The 25773-nt window shown below is 44.9% G+C and overlaps 1 protein-coding gene across 3 annotated transcripts; it reads left to right on the top strand.

Moving 5' to 3' along the window:
* Positions 1-320: 320 nt before the first annotated feature.
* LOC115114165 (angiomotin-like 2a) lies at positions 321-9833 on the top strand. Of its 3 annotated transcripts, none has more exons than XM_029642190.1 (10): positions 321-420; positions 1582-2385; positions 3600-3768; positions 5606-5750; positions 5916-6005; positions 6735-7206; positions 7340-7441; positions 7612-7772; positions 8042-8176; positions 8543-9833. In XM_029642190.1, exons 2-10 carry the CDS (start codon positions 1646-1648, stop codon positions 8635-8637), a joined length of 2109 nt encoding a protein of 702 aa, XP_029498050.1. In that variant the 5' UTR covers positions 321-420; positions 1582-1645; the 3' UTR covers positions 8638-9833. The 3 variants fall into 3 exon arrangements, with proteins under 3 accessions (XP_029498050.1, XP_029498052.1, XP_029498049.1); XM_029642192.2 differs by lacking the exon at positions 321-420 and adding an exon at positions 530-878 and having other exon boundaries at positions 1626-2385; XM_029642189.2 differs by lacking the exon at positions 321-420 and adding an exon at positions 531-878.
* Positions 9834-25773: the final 15940 nt, after the last annotated feature.

Here is a 25773-nt window from a genome sequence, read left to right as displayed (position 1 = left end):
GGAAAAGCCACAGATTCCAATGGACAGCTGCCGATCTATATACTCTGTCCCGTCCTGTTGAGACGCTCATCTCCCATACAAGTCAATGGCTACTTTCATCACTAGATAATTATAGTTTATAGTTTAGTGGTCCTGAATCTATAGGCATTTTTTCTTTAGCTAAATCCTAGAGTCATATTGACTGAAAACACTGGATAGTGACAAAAAAAAAATCTATATGCAATCATTGTCTGCCCCCCCCCCCCCCAGAGACAGGACAAGGTCACATGCACAGTTGCCCTTGAATGAAATGTCAAAACAGATCTATAGAGTTAGTCTATAGGCTATTCCTATCCGCTCAATCAGTGTCTGCAAAATGCCAATAGCAGACAGACACTCAGAGAGGGAAGGAAAATGTCAACGTGGACTATCTACATTCAGGTTATTATCATCTTTATAACATGTTATTGGCATGCTGTTAGGCCTATGTAACTTCTGCCTGCTGGTTTCCCTGTGATTAATTCCCATTTGTAGTTTATTACCTGGAACACTATCGCTGTCCTCATGGTTGTGAGGAGAATTGCAGCTATTCCGTTTGGCCTCCTCTCTCATATTGGAACCGTGTGGGTTACGCTTTTGATCCCCGAGGGAACTCGCGCTCTCACATTCCTGGCATTCCCGACCTCAGTCCCTCCGTCCCCAGTTACTTATTATCGCTCAGCTCTCGACAACCGGTTCAGTGTTGAGCAAGTTCTGACCAGAGTAAACCACAAACTCGCGGTGGAAGGATGATAACTGTTTAAGCGAAACATTGTGCATTACTTTTGACCTTATTTTAAAGTTGAACGTTTAAAAAAATAATTTAAAAAACGTTTTTGCTGGGATGACAGCGTGAACTGGTAAGATTTGTTTGTTTTTGGCTACTTTGTAACATTCGAGGCTTGAATTGTAAACAGTCGGTTATCGCGCGTTAACACAAAACATATTGTATTGTGGTTTCTAATTTATTATGCAACTTAATTGTTCCATCGTTGGTTCTGAAAACTGTTTGTAGAATTATGCGCTCGGCTCCTGGGTGAGAATAGAATTTCGACGCACATTTTAACAGCAGTAGTACCACGGAGCAACCACGTTTCCCTTCTGTCGCTATGTGGCTTGTATGAATGTTACTTTTCACGACCAACAAACATTTGATCCATAATGTTGACAATTTAACTCATGTAAAATGGAACATGTTTAAGTAAAAATCACATCTGATAGTGAAATAGTGATGGCATACTTATACAATTTAAGAGGGGAAATTAATTTCCATTAGGAAATTCATGGAATGCCATCACTCAAAAGTAGAGCATACTTGATTTTTGCTTCACTCTACCTGGACGACAAAGGCCTTGAGTAATGTATGGGTTATTCAACAAATCATGAATATTATGTTATTTTTTTGCAGTCTTTACAGTATTCTACAGTAGGGTTTTGGAGGAGCACAAATCATTTGCATGATCTTGTAAATGTTGTACATTAGCAATGATCAACTATACTGTTTTAGGTGTAGGACTACTTGTAAGTATGTTTATTGATTCATTTATTTTTATCCTGTTCCAGGTTCACAGCCATCTATAACAATTCTGTCTCCACTTGATCACTAGCTTCAAACAACAGAACCATCATGTCATCCACAGAAGAGCCGTCTGGCACGGTCCTGCACCGCCTCATCCAGGAACAACTACGCTACGGCAACCCCACAGACGCACGTACCCTCCTGGCCATCCAGCAGCAGGCCCTGCGCGGAGGCAGCGGAGGGTCCCCTGGTGGAGGGCCTGGGAGTGGAGCAGGAGAGGGCCCCGGTGGAAGTCCTCGCTCCTCTCTGGAGAGCCTCACCCAGGAAGACTCCTCATTCCTCCAACTGTCAGCCCGCCAGGAGCCCCAGGGCCAGGAACACCAGGGAGACTACCAGCACTCGGAGAGTAGCTACCAGCTTTACCAGCTCCACGGCGAGGAGCTGCCCACCTACGAGCAGGCCAAAGCCCACTCTCAGTACCTGGCTCAGCATTGGGCACCCGCCACAGGCGCCCACAAGCAGCTACGCGAACGGGACTACCGTGCGGCGGATGAGGAGCTGATTGAGTTGAAGCGAGGGCATATGCGATCGCTGAGTGAGCATCTCCTGCAGCTGTCTCTGGAGAGGAATTGTGCCATGGCGAAGTCTGAGGCAGTCAGGAGCTCCTCACATAGCTACCCGGAGCTGGGTTACTGCGCCCCCCCACAAGGCCTCCAGGACAAATGCAGCCCACACCCAGAGTACTCATCTGTTCCCATCATGTCCCAAGGATATATGCCCATCCACACCCAAGAGCCCCAGTGTGTGTACAGGGACATTCCCCAGCCAATCCAGACCGAGCAGCACAGGTACTAAGGCATTACGGCAAAGCACAACTGTGTGTGTGGGTGTTGGCCATACAGTGAGATCATGTAAAGGTGTTCCCACTGTTGGTGTGTTCCCAATGTCTTTGCCATGAATCAACAGCGATCACACATTAAATAGTGTGTTAATTTCTGTGGCCGTAGCCGCTCGCATAATGGATTCCAAGCCTTGTCATTGTGCGTCCTGCCTTCCTTACCTCCCTAGCATGCATTGTGAATCATTACATGCGTAGGTTGGAATTCCGATCGCCTTTCTGAAACACTATTATGTCAACCCGCCTAGGGTGGAGTTGATGTGTTCATTATAATATAAGATAGTTGTGATATCTGTGGATGCCAATTTTGGAATGTTGCAATGTCGTTTTTCATCACAAAAGGGGCGGCTTCTTGTAATACGCGCCGGCATTCAACATACTTTTTTACTACCTGAAAATGATACACGGCGCAGAACTCACAGCAATGGGGGCAGTGTTGACTCTTGGTTATTTTATCTATATCAATGCCTAATTGGCTATAGGCAATTCATAAAAGTAGCCAATTATGCATTGATAACCAAATATAATCTCAGCGACTGTTCAAACAGTAAATCAAATGACAAGAATCCACCCAAAAACTAGTAATTACAGGCTATTGTAAAGGGTAGAACCTGCGGTAGCCAACTGGCTAGCCATGTACTTTTTTTCTCTGTGACCAAAACATGAAATTCTATTTTTAGCCGATATGGGAATGAATACAAAAGCAGCATATCAAACTGGGATAATGGTTTATAAGAATACTTGCCGGGGCATATTTATTTACATAGAGATGTGGGAAGCTGAAAAGGCTAGCTTTTTTAGCCAGGCTAAAGCCAGTTAGCCAGGCTGCCAGCTATCTACCACTAGCCCAGGGATGGCGACTCTTCCTTGCTTTCACAAAATCAAAAGACAAAAACAAAAAAAATGTTGAATCGCCCCCTTGTGGATGGGAGTGGGACTGGTAAGAATATGTTACCAAAAGGTGTCAGCGACTCAAAAAAATCTCACTCCACCCACATGCGTAGATCAGCGGCGGGAAGCTTGTGGTAAACTTTAACGAGCAACGGTTGTTCACGTAACCACAGCTCTTATGAGCTAAGGTACTATTGCTAGCTATTCACACTCATGGGGAGACGGTAGTGGCCAGTCACACTCAATTTTAACAACACACGTCCTTCTTCACAGGTATGTGGCCCCAGTTCAGCAGCAAACGGAGACCTGCTACAGCATGTTCACCAGTCGGCCCCCTGGTGTCGTGGAGGAGCCCAAGCAGGTGGAACTGCTGATGCTGGAGAATGAGAGGCTGAGGCAGGAGCTGGAGGGCCACCGAGAGAAGGCCTGCCGCATCCAGAAGGTGAGAATCACACATTTTTCATTGAAGATAATTATATTGTATCTATATGGTGGGAATATTCTCCTTTCAGTCCCTCTCTAAAATGGCGACATGCCATTGGATACGTTTGTACTGCTATATGCATGAAGGACTGATATTATATTGGAGAAACAAATCATGTTCAACTTGGGACAAATCTCCCATTGAAATCGATGCATGATGGAATGCACAACTTTTGAGTTACACACAACACGTGGAACTTCTGAATTAGGCATGCCCACGCTGAATAGCAAAGGACTGTATTCTGCAACATGTGTCGCTTAATGAAGGGAATGGAGGGAAACCCAAGTAGCAGATAGCTTGTGTAGAGCCACCTCAGGCACACTGCCCCATCTTTACAACTGCTGCTACCATTGGCTGCAAATAGAGAACATATAGAGGCCAGAGTCTGCTACTGTGTCCACACTCCCTGCATTGTGCTGCAGCCAAGGGGTTGTGAGCATGTGCCCTTTTTTGTTGTTGGTCCTATCCAGGGCATGTCAGACAGCAGTCGACAGGGTCGTAAAGCCCTGGCACAGATGACATGCTCAAGAGTGCCCAGAGAGAGCGAGATATTCTGTTCGCCATGGCAGGTGGCAGGGCCACTGTGTGTTGAAACTGACCCCCCCCCCCCCGGTGTATAGGGCTGGGAATTGCCAGGGACGTCACAATATTACCATGATACTTAGGTGCCGATACGATGTGTATTGCGATTCTCACAATTCCATATGTATTGCGTTTCGATACTGTGATTTTATTGTGATTCGATGTACCAAACGTATTGCTAACTATGCGTCTGCTGCAAAGAGACTAAAGAACATGAGAAAATACGTTTTGATGAGTCAGGGAAATAAAAGTGCTGGAAACAAATTGGCTCCCTATTTAAAAAGATCAAGATCAAGCTATAAAGGGAAAATACTGGAGTTTTGGTGCAGGTACAGCCAACTAGCGCAAAAATAATATTGCGATATGTAGCTATCTGTCCCCCCCCCACCCACCCATCACTACTTGAGTATGTTATTGCCTCTTATAAATCAAGATAGTGGCAACATCATTAGATGACAGACTTCACATATTTATCTTGGTAGATACAATAGAGGTAGATGGAGGACTAAAATAGGTTATATCCATCTTCCTATATCTTATGGTAAATGCATACTGTAGCAAGACTTTGCTGCTCTCCTGTGGAGTTACGTCACCCCACTTCTTGTGCTCCCTCAGCCTTAAAGAATGATAATTACTGGGTTGGAAAATTTCCCCTGACCGTCGGGCCGCAGCCCTGAGTAAACATGCCTTAGTGGCTGCTGTAATGGTGGGTGTTTCTACTTCTTCACTTCTCTGCCTGTTTCTGTTTCCACAGCACAGGCGTGCACACCTTCCCCGCAATGACAACCCGCCCATACCTCTCTCTCTCTCTCTCTCTCTCTCTGTATGTCTGTGCGTGTGATCGTGAACCACCCACACCTAGAACCATGGCTGTTAGCTCCCAGGAATGCAGATATAAACCACTCACACACGGGGAGTGCTGTTAGCTCAAATTCCTCTGGATTATAGGCATGTAGTGTATGTACCGTATAAACACAGTACATGTGCCCACATGTATGGAATGTGCTCCCAGTGATATTTATGTATATATGCCCATATGTATGTTTATATACGTGCCCACATGTTTATGTGCTGTACTGCACATACAGATGTACTAGGTCTGAACCAACACCCCCCCCCATCTCCAGCACGCATAAAGATATTAAACAAGCAAACAAGATGGCTGACCAAGAATGTTTTTCTTTCCCCTCCTTGCTTCTCTCTGTCCATTCAGTTGGAGCAGGAGATCCAGAGGATCTCAGAGGCCTATGAGGCTCTGATGCAGGGCAGCAGTAAGAGGGAGAGCCTGGAGCAGACCCTGAGGAGCAGACTGGTGGCCGAGATCAGGAGGCTGCAGGACTTCAACATGGATCTTAGAGGTAAGGACTACAAATACCAGAAAATCTCAGGTTGGTTAGCACTTTAGTCCAGAGCCATTTTTTAAAGATTATAATGGTTTATAAAGAGTGGAACTGGTTGCAGAGAAACTTTTTCCCAAATCAGTTTTAGTGTATAATGCTTAACTTTCAATATTTGCGTTACAGAAAGCCTGGAAAGTGCCAGAACACAGGCCGCAAAAGAAGTGGAAGCTGCCGACTACAACCAGCACATCATGACCAAACTGCTCGAGCAAAGTAAGTGTCACCCATCCCATCTCCTTTCCCACCACTCCAAGTCGTAGACCCACTTCAGCCATGTTGCGCATTCCTCACAGGATTGGAGCATAGCACAGGGCCACTCTGTAGCTAAGCTACATCCTGTATGGAAGAATTTCCATTGCATAACCTCCGCTTATTTGGTGAGAACGCCTCAACAGTAAACGCAACCCAGCTACGAGGAAGGAAGGGGAGCTATAAATGAGAACTGTTGAACTAACATCAGGTTCCTGGGGTTGTTGGTTTTGATTTACGTTGCCTATTTAAGCAGTGGGCCTTTCCCAGGGCCAGATGAGAGAGGGTTGGAGGTGTACGGCCTTGATTGGAGTAATGTTCCTTGTTAAGTGGGTCAAAGGGATAGGAGCTTCCCCTCCTCTTTCTAACCCTCGACATTCCACAAATGCTTGAGCAAATGAAGACCGTTGGTCCCAGCTAATTCTGGGACGTATTAGCTGGGTTAGAGCGATGGTAGTGTGATGGCTTTAAGACTTCGACCAAGCTCTCATTTCCACCTTCGAAATAGCTTAATGTGGCCTTAGACTGGTTCATGCCTTGTGTCCGTCCCAGTACCCAAGACTAGCTTGTATCCTGATGTATCCTGTCAATTTATCCTGTGTGTGAATGTTGTACCGTTTGTAGCTTTGTGGCTTTACCGTGTCTGACTTTTCTTTCCCCCCTTCTCTTCTCCTCTTTCTTTCCCCCCATCAGGCGAGGAGCAGCAGTTTGAGCGTGAGCGCGCCGAGCGCGAACTCCAGAGGCTCCGCAACTTCGCAGAGGAGCAGGGCCTGAGGGCGGAGCAGCTCGAGGAGGCCCTAGAGGCCCAGCGGTGCAGGGGCCGGCAGCTGGAAGAGGAACTGCGACGGAAGCGGGCCTACGTGGAGAAGGTGGAGCGGCTGCAGAGCGCCCTGGCTCAGCTGCAGGCCACCTGCGAGAAGCGCGAGGGCCTGGAGATGAGGTTGAGGACACGCCTGGAGCAAGAGCTGAAGAGCCTGAGGGTGCAGCAGAGGCAGTCTCACCCGCCGGGCGTGACGGTGGGCTCGCTGCACGAGCGTCTGAGGGAAAGAGAGGAGCGTATCCTAGCCCTGGAGGCGGACATGATGCGCTGGGAGCAGAAGTACTTGGAGGAGAGCACCATGAGGCAGTTCGCCATGGACGTGGCCGCCACTGCCGCCGCTCAAAGGTGAGGGTCAGAGATTTAACGTTAGGGGATCGATGGTTCAAGGGTTGTGTTCTGTATGCACATACGAGAGAGAACATTTTCAAAACGTCTGGGCTAAATACGTCTATTGTACTTCCCATTTTCTCCCTTCCAGAGACACAACCATCATCAACCATTCCCCCTGTCACTCTTCAAACAACAGCTTCAACGAGGACCTGCCTGTATCTGACTACCGAAACCAGGAGATGGAAAACCGGTATGAAGATGGAACTTTTTTTCCGAGAAATGATCCGTCATTTGTAGCATTATTGCCGTCATGACACTTTGTATGCATTTAATACTTCTGATCTACTTCGTTGTATCAGATAGCAATGCTCAGAGAGCCACCATTTGTCTACTCTGACGCCATTTCTCTCCTGCACGTAGGATCCGTGCTCTCTACGCCCATATGCTGGAGAAAGATGCTGTCATTAAGGTACTCCACCAGCGTTTGCACCAGGACCAGGTCGAGAAGAGTGGGTTTTGTCTGCGCGCCGCCATGTCCACTTCTTCAATTAGCACGGCCAAGTGCGCCAGCGTAAGCAAAGGTAAGGACGAGTCACGATATTGTCAGAGACAAAAAAAAAACGTTTTAACACCTTTTTAACTATTACTTGAGGGGTCTCTCAGGGCTCTGTTCAGGAGGCATTGTTGTTCGCTTCATACATGCAATCTAATCGGAATATGAACTAGGGAGTTATTGTCAAAGATCATTTTGATGGACATTGAAGTGGATTGAGGGTAGAATTAGAGCACATGTTTATCATTTAAATGTGTGCCAGACAGTGGTTGATATTTCACATGCTCTGTGTTGTAGGTAAGAGTCTGTCAGACGACCAGACTCCTGTCTCTCCTCTCCGGTGCTCCTCCCCAGCTCACCCCAGCCAGAGCTGTGGATCAGAGGATGAAGCTAAGGTCAAGGAGCCAACCACTGGTTCTAAACTCAGCATTGGTGAGTAGTCTGTCACACACACATACGCACACACAGTTACCCAAACATCCAAACCATTCTTTGTAATTGCATCACACTCTGTGTCAGAGCAGTCATTGATTTACCAACCATACCCCCGTAGAACCAGCCAATCGGCGATGGCCTTGTAGGTCGGAGGTCATCTGTGGGCTGCCGGAATGTGCTATGTTGTCACACTTAGCCCTGATTATTAACTGCACTGATTTAACTGAATGGCTCATCCCAATGTAGAACAATCAGCATGTTTCTTTGGTTAAAGATGATGTACTGTAATAGTGGTGTATTTTTCCACCATTTCCACTCTTCCCACACATTCCTCTAATCATTTGACCTCTCTCTGTTTTCCAGACAACGCTGCTGCTCAACAACTGAAGTCCTCCTCCCTGAACACATTGAGAGGCCTGGATGACTTGGAGGCAGAGGCAGTGGAAATCTTCATTTGAGGAAGTCAGACTTTTGATCTTCGACAAGCGATTCACTCGAGGTGGTGTGAGCTCTCGGGAAGCTGCGCAGAGTACCGACTACGTCAATGGTCAGAGTTCTGAAGAAAAATGTACAAAAGACAAGAATGATGCAGAATGAGAGAGGAACGTATGGAAAAAAGGACTTGTGCTTTCACATTTAGAGGGGAACTGTGCTATTCCTCTATCTCTTTCTCTCTTAGCCAGGCGACTGCAGGCTAGCCATCTGGGTCTATGAGACAAAATGTGAAACATTCTAGGTACTTGGACAGTATTGCTGTTTGGTAATGGGCAACATACTACTGTCCTGTCAGTGTATATGCCAATGTATTTATATCTGCTGCTTTTCACATATTCACAAAACACCTTTCTCATGTTCTGTCGTGTACAATGATCCATGGAGTTCGGGAACTTCATATTCTCTTTTTAATGAATTAGATCTGTTTTTTTCTCATTTCCAAACATTAACTGAAAGCCTCACGCTTTTCCAGATAAATTCTACAGACAAGGTTATCTTTTTATGGACTTTTAACCCCCGTTCCCTCCCTGTGCAGAAATGTCGAGTGAATCTGGCCACATTCCTGTGCCATGGAATTCTTCAGAGTTGAGCAAAACTCCCTCATCTCCATAATTTAATAAAAATGCCAACAACTCTTAACGTTCATATTTTCACCAGCCATATTCCCTAAGCCTCAGTAGCCGGTTCTACAGGTTTAGAAATATAACTTGTGATGGTCTGTTTTTTTGTCTTCTTTAGATTTCTAAATATGATATTTTGCTTTTCACCAAGTTCTTTTATTGTTATTTTCCAAATGTTTCTTTGTGTGTATTTTCTGATGTGTTGAATCCGCTGGTCAGATTCATCATAGGGATTTAAGCTGTAAACTACACCATTTGGTTTTAGTTTACCGTGAGCCTTTTTCTGAACTAACAGGTTAATATATTTTATACAGATGTTTGTATAATTATTTTAGATATGTAGTGCTATGAACAGGATGCCAAAGAGGTTTGTGTGTTGTAAGTTATGTGGTGACAATCATGGTTATGTCCAGCTGTCCAACAACAGACAAAGCGTTGACCTCCAGTAAATACATTTCTGTGAACTCCTAACAATATGAAGGTTGTGAATTTGAATTCAAACAACATTTCATAAAGCAATAAAATATTCTAATATATAACTCCTGTTACTTTGTTGCCATATTTTTCTTGAAAAAAAACATCTTTCTGAGAAGAATTTTGACGTCGACGCAAAACTTTTTGGCAATTTTTTTACTATTTATTTGATCTCTTTCCCTCAATCTACCTCTCATCTTCTCTTCACACGTTCCTTCCTTCTTTCCGGAGGAAGAGAGGGATTGAGGGCTCTCGTTAGTTAATGAAAGCCAGAGAAGCATTCTTCAGGCTCAATTTTCCCAAATGGCTAGCTCTGTTGTTATCCCTTTGCACCTTTTAAGAGCACGCTTGGCATTCTTAAACGGACATGGAACAATATAAATAACCAACAAAAAATTGTAACTGATCCTGGTTGAAGTTGCCACGCACAATGAAATTCAGACAACACCTATAGTAACTTTGAATGCTTTACCACCCCTGTGTGTATATTTACAGTATGTGCCGTATAGTTTTGAGTTAGGTTTGCTATATATACAGGTATATGGATATATATATTTGGCATGTGCATCTTTCCCTCTCAAGGCAATTCGATACGTATATACACTGAACAAAAATATAAAAGCAACATGTAAAGTGTTGGTCCCATGTTTCATGAGCTGAAATAAAAGATCCCAGAAATTGTCCATGCACACAAAAAGCTTTTTTCTCTCAAATGTTGTGCAAAAATGTATTCACATTCCTGTTAGTGAGCATTTCTCCTTTGCCAAGATAATCCATCCACCTGACAGATGTGGCATATCAAGAAGCTGATTAAACAGCATGATCATTACACAGGTGCACCTTGTGCTGGGGATAATAAAATGTGCATGTTGCCACAGATGACTGAAGTTTTGAAGGAGCTGTTGCCAGATAATTTAATGTTAATTTCTCTACCATAAACCGCCTCCAGCGTCGTTTTAGAGAATTAGGCAGTATGTCCAACCGGCTTCACAACCGCAGACAACATGTAACCAGGACATCCACATCTGGCTTCTTCCCCTGTGGGATAATCGTCTGGGACCAGCCACCCGGACAGATGATGAAACTGTGGGTTTGAACAACCAAAGAATTTCTGCACAATCTATCAGAAACTGTCTCAGGGAAGCTCATCTGCGTGCTCGTCCTCACCAGGGTCTTGACCTGACTGTAGTTCGGCATTGTAACTGACAGTGTGCAAATGCTCACCTTCGATGGCCACAGGCATTCTAAAGAAGTGTGCTCTTCACGGATGAATCCCGGATTTAACTTTACCGGGCAGATGGCAGTATGGTGTTGTGTGGGCAAGCGGGTTTGCTGATGTCAATGTTGTGAACAGAGTGCCCCATGGGGGTGGTGGGGTTATGCTATGGGCAGGCACAAGCTACGGTCAGCGAACACAATTGCATTTTATCAATGTAAATTTGAATACACAGAGATACCGTGACGAGATCCTTCCTAATATTGAGTTGCACCACATCCTTTTGCTCCCAGAACAGCCTCAATTAGTTGTCGAAAGCCTTCCACAGGGATGTATTATTTGTAAATATTTTTTTATTTCACCTTTATTTAACCAGGTAGGCCAGTTGAGAACAAGTTCTCATTTACAACTGCAACCTGGCCAAGGCTTTGGGGGTGACCAGCGAAATATACCTGCTGGAGCGTGTGCTACGGGGGGGGGGGGGTGCTGCTATGGTGACCAGTGAGCTGAGATGAGGCGGGCCTTAACCTTGCAAAGACTAGATGACCTGGAGCAAGTGGGTTTGGCGACAAAAATGAAGCGAGGGCCAAACAACAAGAGTATACAGGTCGCAGTGGTGGGTAGTATATGGTGCTTTGGTTACAAAACAGATGGCACTGTGATAGACTGCATCCAATTTGCTGAGTAGAGTGTTGGAGGCTATTTTGTAAGTGTTGGAGGCTATTTTGTAAATGACATCGCCGAAGTCAAGGTTCGGTAGGAAAGGGTAAGTTTTGCAGCATGAGTTATGGATGCTTTGTTGCGAAATAGGAAGCCGATTCTAGATTTAATTTTGGATTGGAGATGCTTAATGTGAGTCTTGAAGGAGAGTTTACAGTTTAACCAGACCCCTAGGTACTTGCAGTTGTCCACATATTCTAAGTCAGAACCGTCCAGAGTAGTGATGCTAGACAGGCGGGTAGGTGCGGGCAGCGATCGGTTGAAGAGCATGCTTTTAGTTTTACTTGCATTTTAGAGCAGTTGGAGGCCACGGGAGGATAGCTGTATGGCATTGAAGCTCATTTGGAGGTTAGTTAACACAGTGTCCAAAGAAGGGCCAGAAGTATACAGAATGGTGTCGTCTGCGTAGAGGTGGATGAGAGAATCACCAGCCGCAAGAGCGACATCATACAAAGAAAAGAGTCGGCCCGAGAATTAAACCAGAGAATTAAACCCTGTGGCACCCTCAAAGAGACTGCCAGAGGTCCGGACAACAGGCCCTCCGATTTGACACACTGAACTCTGTCTGAGAAGTAGTTGGTGAGCCAGGCGAGGCAGTCATATGAGAAACCAAGGCTGTTGAGACTGCCGATAAGAATGCAGTGATTAACAGAGTCAAAAACATTGGCCAGGTCGATGAATACGGATGCACAGAATTGTATTTTATCGATGGCGGTTATGATATCGTTTAGGACCTTGAGCGTGGCTGAGATGCACCCATCACCAGCTCGGTAACCAGATTGCATAGTGGAAAAAGTACGATGGGATTCGAAATGGTCGGTGATCTGTTTGTTAACTTGGCTTTCGAAGACCTTAGAAAGGCAGGGTAGGATATATATAGAGTTGAAGTCGGAAGTTTACATACACCTTAGCCAAATACATTTAAACTCAGTTTTTCACAATTCCTGACATTTAATCATAGTAAAAATTCCCTGTCTTAGGTCAGTTGCTTTATTTTAAGAATGTGAAATGTCAGAATAATCGAAGAGAGAATTATTTTTTTTCAGCTTTTATTTCTTTCATCACATCCCCAGTGGGTCAGAGGTCTACATACACTCAATTAGTATTTGGTAACATTGCCTTTAAATTGTTTAACTTGGGTCAACTGTTTTGGGTAGCCTTCTACAACCTTCCCACAATAAGTTTGGTGAATTTTGGTCCATTCCTCCTGACAGAGCTGGTGTAACTGAGTCAGGTTTGTAGGCCTCCTTGCTCGCACATGCTTTTTCAGTTCTGCCCACAAATGTTCTATGGGATTGAGTTCAGGGCTTTGTGATGGCCACTCCAATACCTTGACTTTGATGTCCTTAAGCCATTTTGCCACAACTTTGGAAGTATGCTTGGGGTCATTGTCCATTTGGAAGACCCATTCGCGACCAAGCTTTAACTTCCTGACTGATGTCTTGAGATTTTGCTTCAATATATCCACATACTTTTCCTTCCTCATGACGCCATCTATTTTGTGAAGTGAACCAGTCCCTCCTGCAGCACCCTCCTGCACTCCCACAACATGATGCTGCCACGCCCGTGCTTCACGGTTGGGAAGGTGTTCTTCGGCTTGCAAGCCTCCCCCTTTTTCCTCCAAACGCCAAACAGTTTGATTTTTGTTTCATCAGACCAGAGGATATTTCTCCAAAAAGTACGATCTTTGTCCCCATGTGCAGTTACAAACCGTAGTCCTGGCTTTTTTATGACGGTTTTGGAGCATTGGCTTCTCCTCGTTGAGTGGCCTTTCAGGTTATGTCAATATAGGACTCATTTTACTGTGGAAAAAGATACTTTTATACCTGTTTCCTCCAGCATCTTCACAAGGTCCTTTGCTGTTGTTCTGGGATTGATTTGCACTTTGCTCCAAAGTACGTTCATCTCTAGGAGACAGAACACGTCTCCTTCCTGAGCGGTATGACCGCTGCGTGGTCCCATGGTGTTTATACCTGTGTACTATTGTTTGTACAGATGAACGTGGTACCTTCAGGCATTTGGAAATTGCTCCCAAGAATGAACCAGGCTTGTGGAGGTCTACAATTTTTTTTTCTTGGCTGATTTCTTTTGATTTTCCCATGATGTCAAGCAAAGAGGCACTGAGTTTGAAGGTAGGCCTTTACATTAACAGGTACACCTCCAATTGATTCAAACGATGTCAATGAAGCCATGACATCATTTTCTGGAATTTTCCAAGCTGTTTAAAGGCACAGTCAACTTAGTGTATGTACATTTCTGACCCATTGGAATTGTGATACAGTGAATTATAAGTGAAATAATCTGTCTGTATACAATTGTTGGAAAAATTACTTGTGTCGTGCACAAAGTAGATGTCCTAACCGACTTGCCAAAACTATAGTTTGTTAACAAGAAATTTGTGGAGTGGTTGATAAACTAGTTTTAATGACTCTAACCTAAATGTATGTAAACTTCCAACTTCAACTGTAGATCTTTAACAGTTTGGGTCTAGAGTGTCTCCCCCTCTGAAGGGATCTCAGACGTTACTAAAGAGAGGTTGAATATGTGAGTAGTAGTTAGCCAGGCGGAAAGCATGGCCAGCCGTAAACAAAAAAAATGCTTATTGAAATTCTCAATTATCGTGGATTTATTGGTTCCGACAGTGTTTCCTAGCCTCAGTGCAAGTGGGCAGCTGGGAGGAGGTGCTCTTATTCTCCATGGACTTTACAGTGTCCCAGAACTTTTTGGAATTTGTGCTACAGCATACAAATTTCTGTTTGAAAAATGCTGGCCCATGTTGCTGGCCCATGTTGACTCATTTCTTTGGGGGCTTGGACTCTAAAAGGTGTCGAAAGCATTCTACAGGGATGCTGGCCCATGTTGACTCCAACGCTTCCAACAGTTGTGTCAAGTTGGCTGGATGTCCTTTGGGTGGTGGACCCTTCTTGATACACATGGGAAACTGTTGAGTGGGGAAAACGCAGCGTTGCAAATCTTGACACAAGCCGGTGCGCCTGGGACCTACTGCCATACCCCGTTCAAAGGCCCTTAAATAGTTTGTCCTTCTCATTCACCCTTTGAATGGCACACAATACACAATCCGTATCTCAATTGTTTCAAGGCTTTAAAATCCTTCTTTAACCAGTCTTCTCCCTTTCCATCTACACTGATTTAAGAGGATTTGACAAGTGACATCTATAAGGGATCATAGGTTTCACCTAGATTCACCTGTTCAGTCTATGTCATGGAAAGAGCAGGTGTCTTTAATGTTTTTTATACTGTATATATATAAACAGACCTTTTTAGAATGCTTTCTGTCATTTGATAGGGTGTTGCATTGGATTCAACTCTGTTTGAAAGGGAAGATTGCTCCACATTGGCCTGGATTGGCTTTACTGGGGTCGTGTTCAGTAGGGATTGGTTTTGCTCCATCAGCATCAGCAAAACCAAGGTGCTGATTGTGGACTACAGGAAACGGGGGGGTCAACTGTCATCGATGACGTTGCAGTGTACAGTGTCAAAAGCTTCAAGTTCCTTGGCGTGCACATCACAGAAGACCTGACATGGTCCAATCACACCACTGTGTTGAAGACGCAACAATGCATATTCAACCTCGGGTGACTGAAGAAATTCAGCATGGTCCCATGGATCCTCAAGAAGTTCTTCAGCTGCACAATCAAAAGCATCTTGACCGGCTACGTGACCGGCTGCGTCCTCTGCGTCCATTACATCACTGGGGGCGAGCTCCCTGCCCTCCAGGACATCTACACCAGGCAGTGTCTGAGGAAGTTCCAAAAGATTGAGATTATTTGCACTGACTACTCACACATCCAACACATCCAACACGTACACACACGTACACACACGTACACACACGTACACACACACACACACACACACACACACACACACACACACACACACACACACACACACACACACACACACACACACACACACACACACACACACACACACACACACACACACACACACACACACACACACACACACACACACACACACTGCAGTTCCATTGCACCTCATGACCAAAAGTATGTGAACACCTGCATGTCGAACATCTCATTCCAAAATCATGGGCATTAATATGGAGTTGGTCTCCCCTTTGCTGCTATAATAGCCTCCACTTTTCTGGGAAGGCTTTCCACTCTATGTTGGAACACTGCTGCAGGGACTTGCTTCCACTCAGCCACAAGAGCATTAGTGAGGTTGGGCAATTAGGCCTGGCTCGCAGTCGGCGTTCCAATTCATCCCAAAGGTGTTCGATGGGGTTGAGGTCATGGCTCTGTGCAGGCCAGTCAAGTCCTTCCAAACAGATCTCGACAAACCATTTCCTGAAACAGGAAAGGGCCTTCCCGAAACTGTTGTCAAAAAGTTGGAAGCACAGAATAGTCTAGAATGTCATTGTATCCTGTAGCGTTAAGAATTCCCTTCCCTGGAACTAAGGGGCCTAGCCTGAACCATGAAAAACAGCTCCAGACACATTATTCCTCCTACACTAATCTCTCCAGTTGGCACTATGCACTGGGACAAGTAGCATTCTCCTGGCATCCGCCAAACCCAGATTTGTCCGTAGGACAACCAGATGGTGAAGCGTGATTCATCACTCCAGAGAACGCGTTTCCACTGCTCCAGAGTCCAATGGTGAGGAGCTTTACACCACTCCAGCCGACGCTTGGCATTGCGCATGGTGATCCTGGGCTTGTGTGTGGCTACCTGGCCATGGAAACCCATTTCATAAAGTTCCCGACGAACAGTTCTTGTGCTGACGTTGCTTCCAGAGGTAGTTTGGAACGCGGTAGTGAGTGTTGCAACCGATGACAGATTATTTTTTTATGCGCTATGCGCTTCAGCACTAGTCGGCCCCGTTTTGTGAGCTTGTGTGGCCTACCACTTCATGGCTCAGCCGTTATTGCTCGTAGATCTTTCCACTTCACAATAACAGCACTTACAGTTGATCAGGTCAGCTCTAGCAGGGCAGAAATTTGACAAACAACTTTGTTGGCAAGGTGCCACATTGAAAGTCACTGAGCTCATCAGTAAGGCCACTCTACGGCCAATGTTTGTGTGCTCGATTTTATGCACCTGTCTGCAATGGGTGGCGCTGAAATATCCGAATCCACTAATTTGAAGGGGTGTCCATATACTTTTGTAGTTATAGTGTATACACTATTTATTACACCAAGTCATTACTCACTTTATAGTTGTAAATACATTGTAAAAACAGTCATTATTACAATGCATGCTACCTCTTCTATTACTTGTTATTTTTGACTTGACTGTTATTATTGTAATTGATTAATGTACTGCATTGTTGAAGGAGCTAGCGCATAAGCTAGCTTTTTCCGAGATGGCATAGCAGTTCAGTTCAGACGTATTTTGTCCTCGTCTTGTCGTGTCCTGTATATATATATATTTACAACTTTTTTCACATGCATTTTATTTTTATTTTCCATCAACTCATCTTCAAAACACTCTCCTGCAACCCGCCTCACCAATTTATATTTATAAATAAGTTTTTTTTTTTACCTCAAATCTGCAATCCTCCAAGAAGCTAGCCAGAAACTCCAAGAAGCTAGCCAAAAACTCCAAGAAGCTAGCCAGAAACTAGCCAGAAGCTAGCCAGGAGCTAGCCCAGAAGCTAATCAGAAACTAGTTCAGAAGCTAGTTAGCTTCTTTACTGGCAAATCGTTAGTATTCAGCTAACCACGGTTTGTGGTCATCAGCTATCGAAAATCTATCGCCAGTTTTGTACGGCGCAACGCGGCTCGGAACGGAACATACCGGACCAATTTTTCTCTCCATGTCCCTGGATTTCAACTGCTATCCGTGTGACTATCTGCTTTCGTCGATTCCGGAGCAAACATCAATTACTCCGGAGCTAGCCAGCTCCGTCAATCACTCCTGAGTTCCATCAATCACTCCTGGGCTGCAGTCACCTATCCGGACCCGTTTTACTGCCTACGCGGAGCCCCACCGGGCCTTCACAACTGGACTGCCGACGTTATCTACCCGAAGGAGATCCGGCTGGCTCCTCCGTCGCGTCGTTACCTGGACGCCCATCTGCGGCCTGCTAACCGTTAGCTGTCTTACCGGCTGCTCTCAGAATAGACAATCGGACAATTTATTTATTTTTATTATTATTATGTTTCTTCTTGGGCCTCTATAACTATATCTAAAGTTTATTTTATTTTTTTATTTTTTTTTTTTTGTGTGATTTGGATTAATCCCCTCTACCACACGGAACCTCACTAATCTACTGACGGAACGCAAGAGGTGGCTAACAACAGACCTCCATCCTATGCTAGCTTGCTACCGATGGCCTGGCTAGCTGTTTAAATCGCCGTGACCCCCAACCAAACTCTCCACTCACTGGACCCTTTTGATCACTCGACTAAGGATGCCTCTCCTTAATGTCAATATGTCTTGTCCATTGCTGTTCTGGTTAGTGTTTATTGTCTTATTTCACTGTAGAGCCTCTAGTCCTGCTCACTATACCTTATCCAATGTATTAGTTCCACCACCCACACATGCTATGACATCTCCTGGTTTCAATGATGTTTCTAGAGACAATATCTCTCTCTTCATCACTCAATACCTAGGTTTACCTCCACTGTATTCACATCCTACCATACCTTTGTCTGTACATTATACCTTGATGCTATTTTATCGCCCCCAGAAACCTCCTTTTACTCTCTGTTCCAGACGACCAATTCTTATTGCTTTTAGCCGAACCCTTATTCTTCTCCTCCTATGTTCCTCTGGCGATGTAGAGGTGAATCCAGGCCCTGCAGTGCCTAGCTCCACTCCTATTCCCCAGGCGCTCTCTTTTGATGACTTCTGTAACCGTAATAGCCTTGGTTTCATGCATGTTAACATTAGAAGCCTCCTCCCTAAGTTTGTTCTATTCACTGCTTTAGCACACTCTGCCAACCCGGATGTTCTAGCTGTGTCTGAATCCTGGCTTAGGAAGACCACCAAAAATTCAGAAATTTTAATTCCAAACTACAACATTTTCAGACAAGATAGAACTGCCAAAGGGGGCGGTGTTGCAATCTACTGCAAAGATAGCCTGCAGAGTTTTGTCCTACTATCCAGGTCTGTACCCAAACAATTTGAACTTCTACTTTTAAAAATCCACCTTTCTAAAAACAAGTCTCTCACCGTTGCCGCCTGCTATAGACCACCCTCTGCCCCCAGCTGTGCTCTGGACACCATATGTGAACTGATTGCCCCCCATCTATCTTCAGAGCTAGTTCTGCTAGGCGACCTAAACCGGAACATGCTTAACACCCCAGCCATCCTACAATCTAAACTTGATGCCCTCAATCTCACACAAATTATCAATGAACCTACCAGGTACCCCCCCAAAGCCTTGAACATGGGCACCCTCATAGATATCATCCTAACCAACTTCCCCTCTAAATACACCTCTGCTGTCTTCAACCAAGATCTCAGCGATCACTGCCTCATTGCCGGCATCCGTAATGGGTCAACGGTCAAACGACCTCCACTCATCACTGTAAAACGCTACCTGAAACACTTCAGTGAGCAGGCCTTTCTAATCGACCTGCCCGGGGTATCCTGGAAGGATATTGATCTCATCCCATCAGTAGAGGATGCCTGGATATTTTTTTTAAATGCCTTCCTAACCATCTTAAATAAACATGCCCCATTCAAGAAATTTAGAACCAGGAACAGATATAGCCCATGGTTCTCCCCAGACCTGACTGCCCTTAACCAACACAAAAACATCCTATGGCGTTCTGCATTAACATCGAACAGCCCCCGTGATATGCAGCTGTTCAGGGAAGCTATACACAGGCAGTTAGAAAAGCCAAGGCTAGCTTTTTCAAGCAGAAATTTGCTTCCTGCAACACTAACTCAAAAAAGTTCTGGGACACTGTAAAGTCCATGGAGAATAAGAACACCTCCTCCCAGCTGCCCACTGCACTGAAGATAGGAAACACTGTCACCACTGATAAATCCACCATAATTGAGAATTTCAATAAGCATTTTTCTACGGCTGGCCATGCTTTCCACCTGGCTACTCCTACCCTGGTCAACAGCACTGCACCCCCAACAGCAACTCGCCCAAGCCTTCCCCATTTCTCCTCCCAAATCCATTCAGCTGATGTTCTGAAAGAGCTGAAAAATCTGGACCCCTACAAATCAGCCGGGCTAGACAATCTGGACCCTTTCTTTCTAAAATTATCTGCCGAAATTGTTGCCACCCCTATTACTAGCCTTTTCAACCTCTCTTTCGTGTCGTCTGAGATTCCCAAAGATTGGAAAGCAGCTGCGGTCATCCCCCTCTTCAAAGGGGGGGACACTCTTGACCCAAACTGCTACAGACCTATATCTATCCTACCATGCCTTTCTAAGGTCTTCGAAAGCCATGTCAACAAACAGATTACCGACCATTTCGAATCTCACCATACCTTCTCTGCTATGCAATCTGGTTTCAGAGCTGGTCATGGGTGCACCTCAGCCACACTCAAGGTCCTAAATGATATCTTTAACCGCCATCGATAAGAAACATTACTGTGCAGCCGTATTCATTGATCTGGCCAAGGCTTTCGACTCTGTCAATCACCACATCCTCATCGGCATACTCGACAGCCTTGGTTTCTCAAATGATTGCCTCGCCTGGTTCACCAACTACTTCTCTGATAGATTTCAGTGTGTCAAATCGGAGGGTCTGCTGTCCGGACCTCTGGCAGTCTCCATGGGGGTGCCACAGGGTTCAATTCTTGGACCGACTCTCTTCTCTATATACATCAATGAGGTCGCTCTTGCTGCTGGTGAGTCTCTGATCCACCTCTACGCAGACGACATCATTCTGTATACTTCCGGCCCTTCTTTGGACACTGTGTTAACAACCCTCCAGGCAAGCTTCAATGCCATACAACTCTCCTTCTGTGGCCTCCAACTGCTCTTAAATACAAGTAAAACTAAATGCATGCTCTTCAACCGATCGCTACCTGCACCTACCCGCCTGTCCAACATCACTACTCTGGACGGCTCTGACTTAGAATACGTGGACAACTACAAATACTTAGGTGTCTGGTTAGACTGTAAACTCTCCTTCCAGACCCATATCAAACATCTCCAATCCAAAATTATATCTAGAATTGGCTTCCTATTTCACAACAAAGCATCCTTCACTCATGCTGCCAAACATACCCTTGTAAAACTGACCATCCTACCAATCCTCGACTTTGGCGATGTCATTTACAAAATAGCCTCCAATACCCTACTCAACAAATTGGATGCAGTCTATCACAGTGCAATCCGTTTTGTCACCAAAGCCCCATATACTACCCACCATTGCGACCTGTACGCTCTCGTTGGCTGGCCCTCGCTTCATACTCGTCGCCAAACCCACTGGCCCCATGTCATCTACAAGACCCTGCTAGGTAAAGTCCCCCTTATCTCAGCTCGCTGGTCACCATAGCTTCTCCCACCTGTAGCACACGCTCCAGCAGGTATATCTCTCTAGTCACCCCCAAAACCAATTCTTTCTTTGGCCGCCTCTCCTTCCAGTTCTCTGCTGCCAATGACTGGAACGAACTACAAAAATCTCTGAAACTGGAAACACTTATCTCCCTCACTAGCTTTAAGCACCAACTGTCAGAGCATCTTACAGATTACTGCACCTGTACATAGCCCACCTATAATTTAGCCCAAACAACTACCTCTTTCCCAACTGTATTTAATTAATTTATTTATTTTGCTCCTTTGCACCCCATTATTTTTATTTCTACTTTGCACATTCTTCCATTGCAAAACTATCATTCCACTTGCTATATTGTATTTACTTTGACACCATGGCCTTTTTTGCCTTTACCTCCCTTCTCACCTCATTTGCTCACATTGTATATAGACTTGTTTATACTGTATCATTGACTTTATGTTTGTTTTACTCCATGTGTAACTCTGTGTCGTTGTATCTGTCGAACTGCTTTGCTTTATCTTGGCCAGGTCGCAATTGTAAATGAGAACTTTTTCTCAACTTGCCTACCTGGTTAAATAAATAAAAATAAGCATTTCACTGCACCTTTTATACCTGCCTTGAACAGTGTACGTGACAAATAACATTTTATTTTATTTGACAATGTTCTGAACCTGAGGGAAACGGGAAGGTACTACTTGAACTTGCCAATAAGAACTACGATTTTTGTTTTCCGTTGCAAAATGTTTTTCTACAGGGTTGCCCTACTGACCATGACCCAGCTTTCATAGCGCTCATCTGTACACCACAATAAGGTGTCTGAGTACAGGACAATGACAGAGAACGTGCTGGGGTATGGTTCACTTACGTGCCTCAATGTGCCCTGTGGGTGTGTGTGTGTGTGAGAGGGTGTCATTATGAGTACCCAGATATTCATGTGGAAAACAAGCCAGACCGTTCTATAGTTTTGACTAACTCTAGTGAGCAAGGATGTCAAACGCCATGACTTCATGTTGACCTCTGTGTATCCTGAGTTGTTCATTCAGTTCCATCTGATCCATAACCGATCCATAGTTGCGCAACCGACCCATAGATACAGAGCTGTCGACACTAATTTCAAGTCAAGTCAGAACCCACAGACAAACAGACAAACCTTTTACAAAATATGTTGAATTTGTATCTTTAAACGCCCACAACAGTAAAACTTTTCGAGCTGAAAGATGGAGCTGAAAGATGGAGCTGAAAGATGGAGCTGAAAGATGGTGGCCAGAGCTTACCATGATGTTGCACCATGATTTAAGTCAATACACTGCATTCGGAAAGTATTCAAACCCCTTCTCTTTCTCTACATTTTGTTACGATACAGCCTTATTCTAAAATGGATGAAATCGTTTTATCCCCTTATCAATCTACACAAAATACCTCATAATGACAAGGAAAAAAACGTTTTTTTCAATGTTAGCAAAGTTACAACAAAAAAAACCGTCACATTTACATAAGTATTCAGACACTTTACTCTGTATTTTGTTGAAGCACCTTTGGCAGCGATTACAGCCTCAAGTCTTCTTGGGTATGACTCTACAGGCTTGGCATACCTGTATTTGGGGAGTTTCTCCCATTCTCCTAGGCAGATCCTCTCAAGCTCTGTCAGGTTGGGAAACGTCACTGCATAGATATTTTCAAGTCTCTTCAGAGATGTTCGATCGGGCTCTGGCTGGGACACTCAAGGGCAAACAGAGACTCTTTCCGAAGCCACTCCTTCCTGTCATGAGCTTAGGGTCATTGTCCTGTTGGAAGGTGAACCTTTACCCCAGTCTGAGGTCCTGAGCGCACTGGAGCACGTTTTCATCAAGGATCTCTCTGTACTTTGCTCCGTTAATCTTTCCCTCAATCTTGACTAGTCTCCCAGTCCCTGCCTCTGAAAAACATCCCCACAGCATGATGCTTCCACCACCATGCTTCACCGGATGGATGGTATTGGCCAGGTGATGAGCGGTGCCTGGTTTCCTCCAGACGTGACGCTTGGCATTCAGGCCAAAGAGTTCAATCTTGAGAATGTTGTTTTTCTCATGGTCTGAGAGTCCTTTAGGTGCCTTTTGGCAAACTCCAAGCGGGCTGTCATGTGCCTTTTGCTGAGGAGTGGCTTCCGTCTGGCCACTCTAACATCAAGGCCTGATTGGTGGAGTGCTGCAGAGATGGTTGTCTTTCTGGAAGGTTTTCCCATCTCCACAGAGGAACTCTGGAGCTCTGTCAGAGTGACCATTGTTTTTTAGTCACCTCTCTGACCAAGGCCCTTCTCCCCCAATTACTCAGATTGCCTGGGCGTCCAGCTCTAGGAAAAGTCTTGGTGGTTGAATGATGGACGCCACTGTGTTCTTGGGGACCTTCAATGCTGCAGACATTTTTTGGTACCCTTCCCCAGATCTGTGCCTCAACACAATCCTGTCTCGGAGCTCTACGGACAATTCCTTCAAACTCTTGGCCTTGTTTTTACTCTGATATGCACTGTCAACTGTGGGACCTTATATAGGCAGGAGTGTGCCTTTCCAAATCATGTCCAATCAATTGAATGAACCACAGGTGGACTCCAATCAAGTTGTAGAAACAACTCAAGGATGATAAATGGGAACAGGATGCACCTGAGCTCTATTTCGAGTCTCATAGCAAAGTGTCTGAATACTTATGTAAATAAGGTATTTCTGTTTTTTTTAATTCTTTTTTGCTTTGTCATTATGGGGTATTTTGTAGATTGATTAGAATTTTTGTTTTAATTAATCCATTTTGGAACTGTAATGTAACAAAATGTGGAAAAAGTGAAGGGTTCTGAATGCTTTCCGAATGCAGTCATCGTGTTTTGTCAAAGTGTGATATATTTGGTGACAAATCCGAACTTCCCAAATCTGTATTAATGCTGTGTCTTTTCCTGTGATATGACATACAAATGATTTTATATGAATGTTACCACCCACCAGCATGACATTGTTTATGAATCAGAAACAGCTGCAAAGTTTTTTTCCTCTTCACAACTGAGATGAGACAAACAGCCTTGTGCCCACTTGGGTGCCTGAGACATGGCGCAATAGAGGTTGCAAATGTATGGTTTTGCACATCCACTTAATTTTTTAATGGAAAATGATCATAATCGATAGGATAATTTGTACTTTTTTACTTCCTTTTAAGAAAAACGCATATCAGCTATCTTTCAATAGTGATCCATATTACTGGAGCTTCCTTTAATTCTTACTAACTATTTCTATGGCAGACTCACGGCGGAAATTTCTGGAAGATGCCTAAACTTGCTGACGAATTCAGCTGTAGAACCAGCCATAGAGCCAGCTGGCTAATCTTTTGAATACAGTGTAGTTTAAAAAAACAGCAACAGCAGATAACATTAGCTAGCTAGATAAGGTTGGCAAGATAGCTAGCTAGCAAGATAAGATAGGCGTGCTAGCCCTATTTGTTGATGTTTATCAACTCCATGTGGAATTTCCCACACCCAATTCATGAATATGTATAAGTAGATTTCATCATTCTTTGGAGGTGGAACCTAAACGTGCATTTCCTCTCTAGGACAAATTTGGGGAAAAACGTAGAAATATTGGCAGCAACTTGCTCTGGGGGGGATCCTTTAAAACAATGTCAGATCTTCAATGTTATATCTACTATCATAAAATAATAGTCTAAACAGCACCTCCTACTGGAGAGTTTATCTGCTACCCTTTGGCCACCCATCCAGTGTCTTAACCAAGCTTAACAATGATATTTGTCACTAAATATCGCTCATCAACTCATCCCTGACCGCTGGCTACGTCCCTTCTGTCTTCAAGAGAGCGAGAGTTGCACCCCTTCTGAAAAAACCTACACTCGATCCCTCCGATGTCAACAACTACAGACCAGTATCCCTTCTTTCTTTTCTCTCCAAAACTCTTGAACGTGCCGTCCTTGGCCAGCTCTCCCGCTACCTCTCTCAGAATGACCTTCTTGATCCAAATCAGTCTGGTTTCAAGACTAGTCATTCAACTGAGACTGCTCTTCTCTGTATCACGGAGGCCCTCCGCACTGCTAAAGCTAACTCTCTCTCCTCTGCTCTCATCCTTCTAGACCTATCGGCTGCCTTCGATACTGTGAACCATCAGATCCTCCTCTCCACCCTCTCCGAGTTGGGCATCTCCGGCGCGGCCCACGCTTGGATTGCGTCCTACCTGACAGGTCGCTCCTACCAGGTGGCGTGGCGAGAATCTGTCTCCTCACCACGCGCTCTCACCACTGGCGTCCCCAGGGCTCTGTTCTAGGCCCTCTCCTATTCTCGCTATACACCAAGTCACTTGGCTCTGTCATAACCTCACATGGTCTCTCCTATCATTGCTATGCAGACGACACACAATTAATCTTCTCCTTTCCCCTTCTGATGACCAGGTGGCGAATCGCATCTCTGCATGTCTGGCAGACATATCAGTGTGGATGACGGATCACCACCTCAAGCTGAACCTCGGCAAGACGGAGCTGCTCGTCCTCCCGGGGAAGGACTGCCCGTTCCATGATCTCGCCATCACGGTTGACAACTCCATTGTGTCCTCCTCCCAGAGCGCTAAGAACCTTGGCGTGATCCTGGACA

Source organism: Oncorhynchus nerka, linkage group LG9b, assembly GCF_034236695.1.
Source record: "Oncorhynchus nerka isolate Pitt River linkage group LG9b, Oner_Uvic_2.0, whole genome shotgun sequence".
NCBI lineage: Eukaryota > Metazoa > Chordata > Actinopteri > Salmoniformes > Salmonidae > Oncorhynchus > Oncorhynchus nerka.
This window is presented reverse-complemented; position numbering and strand designations above follow the sequence as displayed.

Bases quoted from the DNA above. Each gene is read 5' to 3' on its own strand.
- LOC115114165 (XM_029642190.1), top strand. From the start codon at position 1,646: ATGTCATCCACAGAAGAGCCGTCTGGCACGGTCCTGCACCGCCTCATC. The intron at 6,006-6,734 runs GTAAGTGTCACC...TCCCCCCATCAG, and splicing joins GACCAAACTGCTCGAGCAAA to GCGAGGAGCAGCAGTTTGAG. The intron at 7,207-7,339 runs GTGAGGGTCAGA...TCTCCCTTCCAG, and splicing joins GCCACTGCCGCCGCTCAAAG to AGACACAACCATCATCAACC.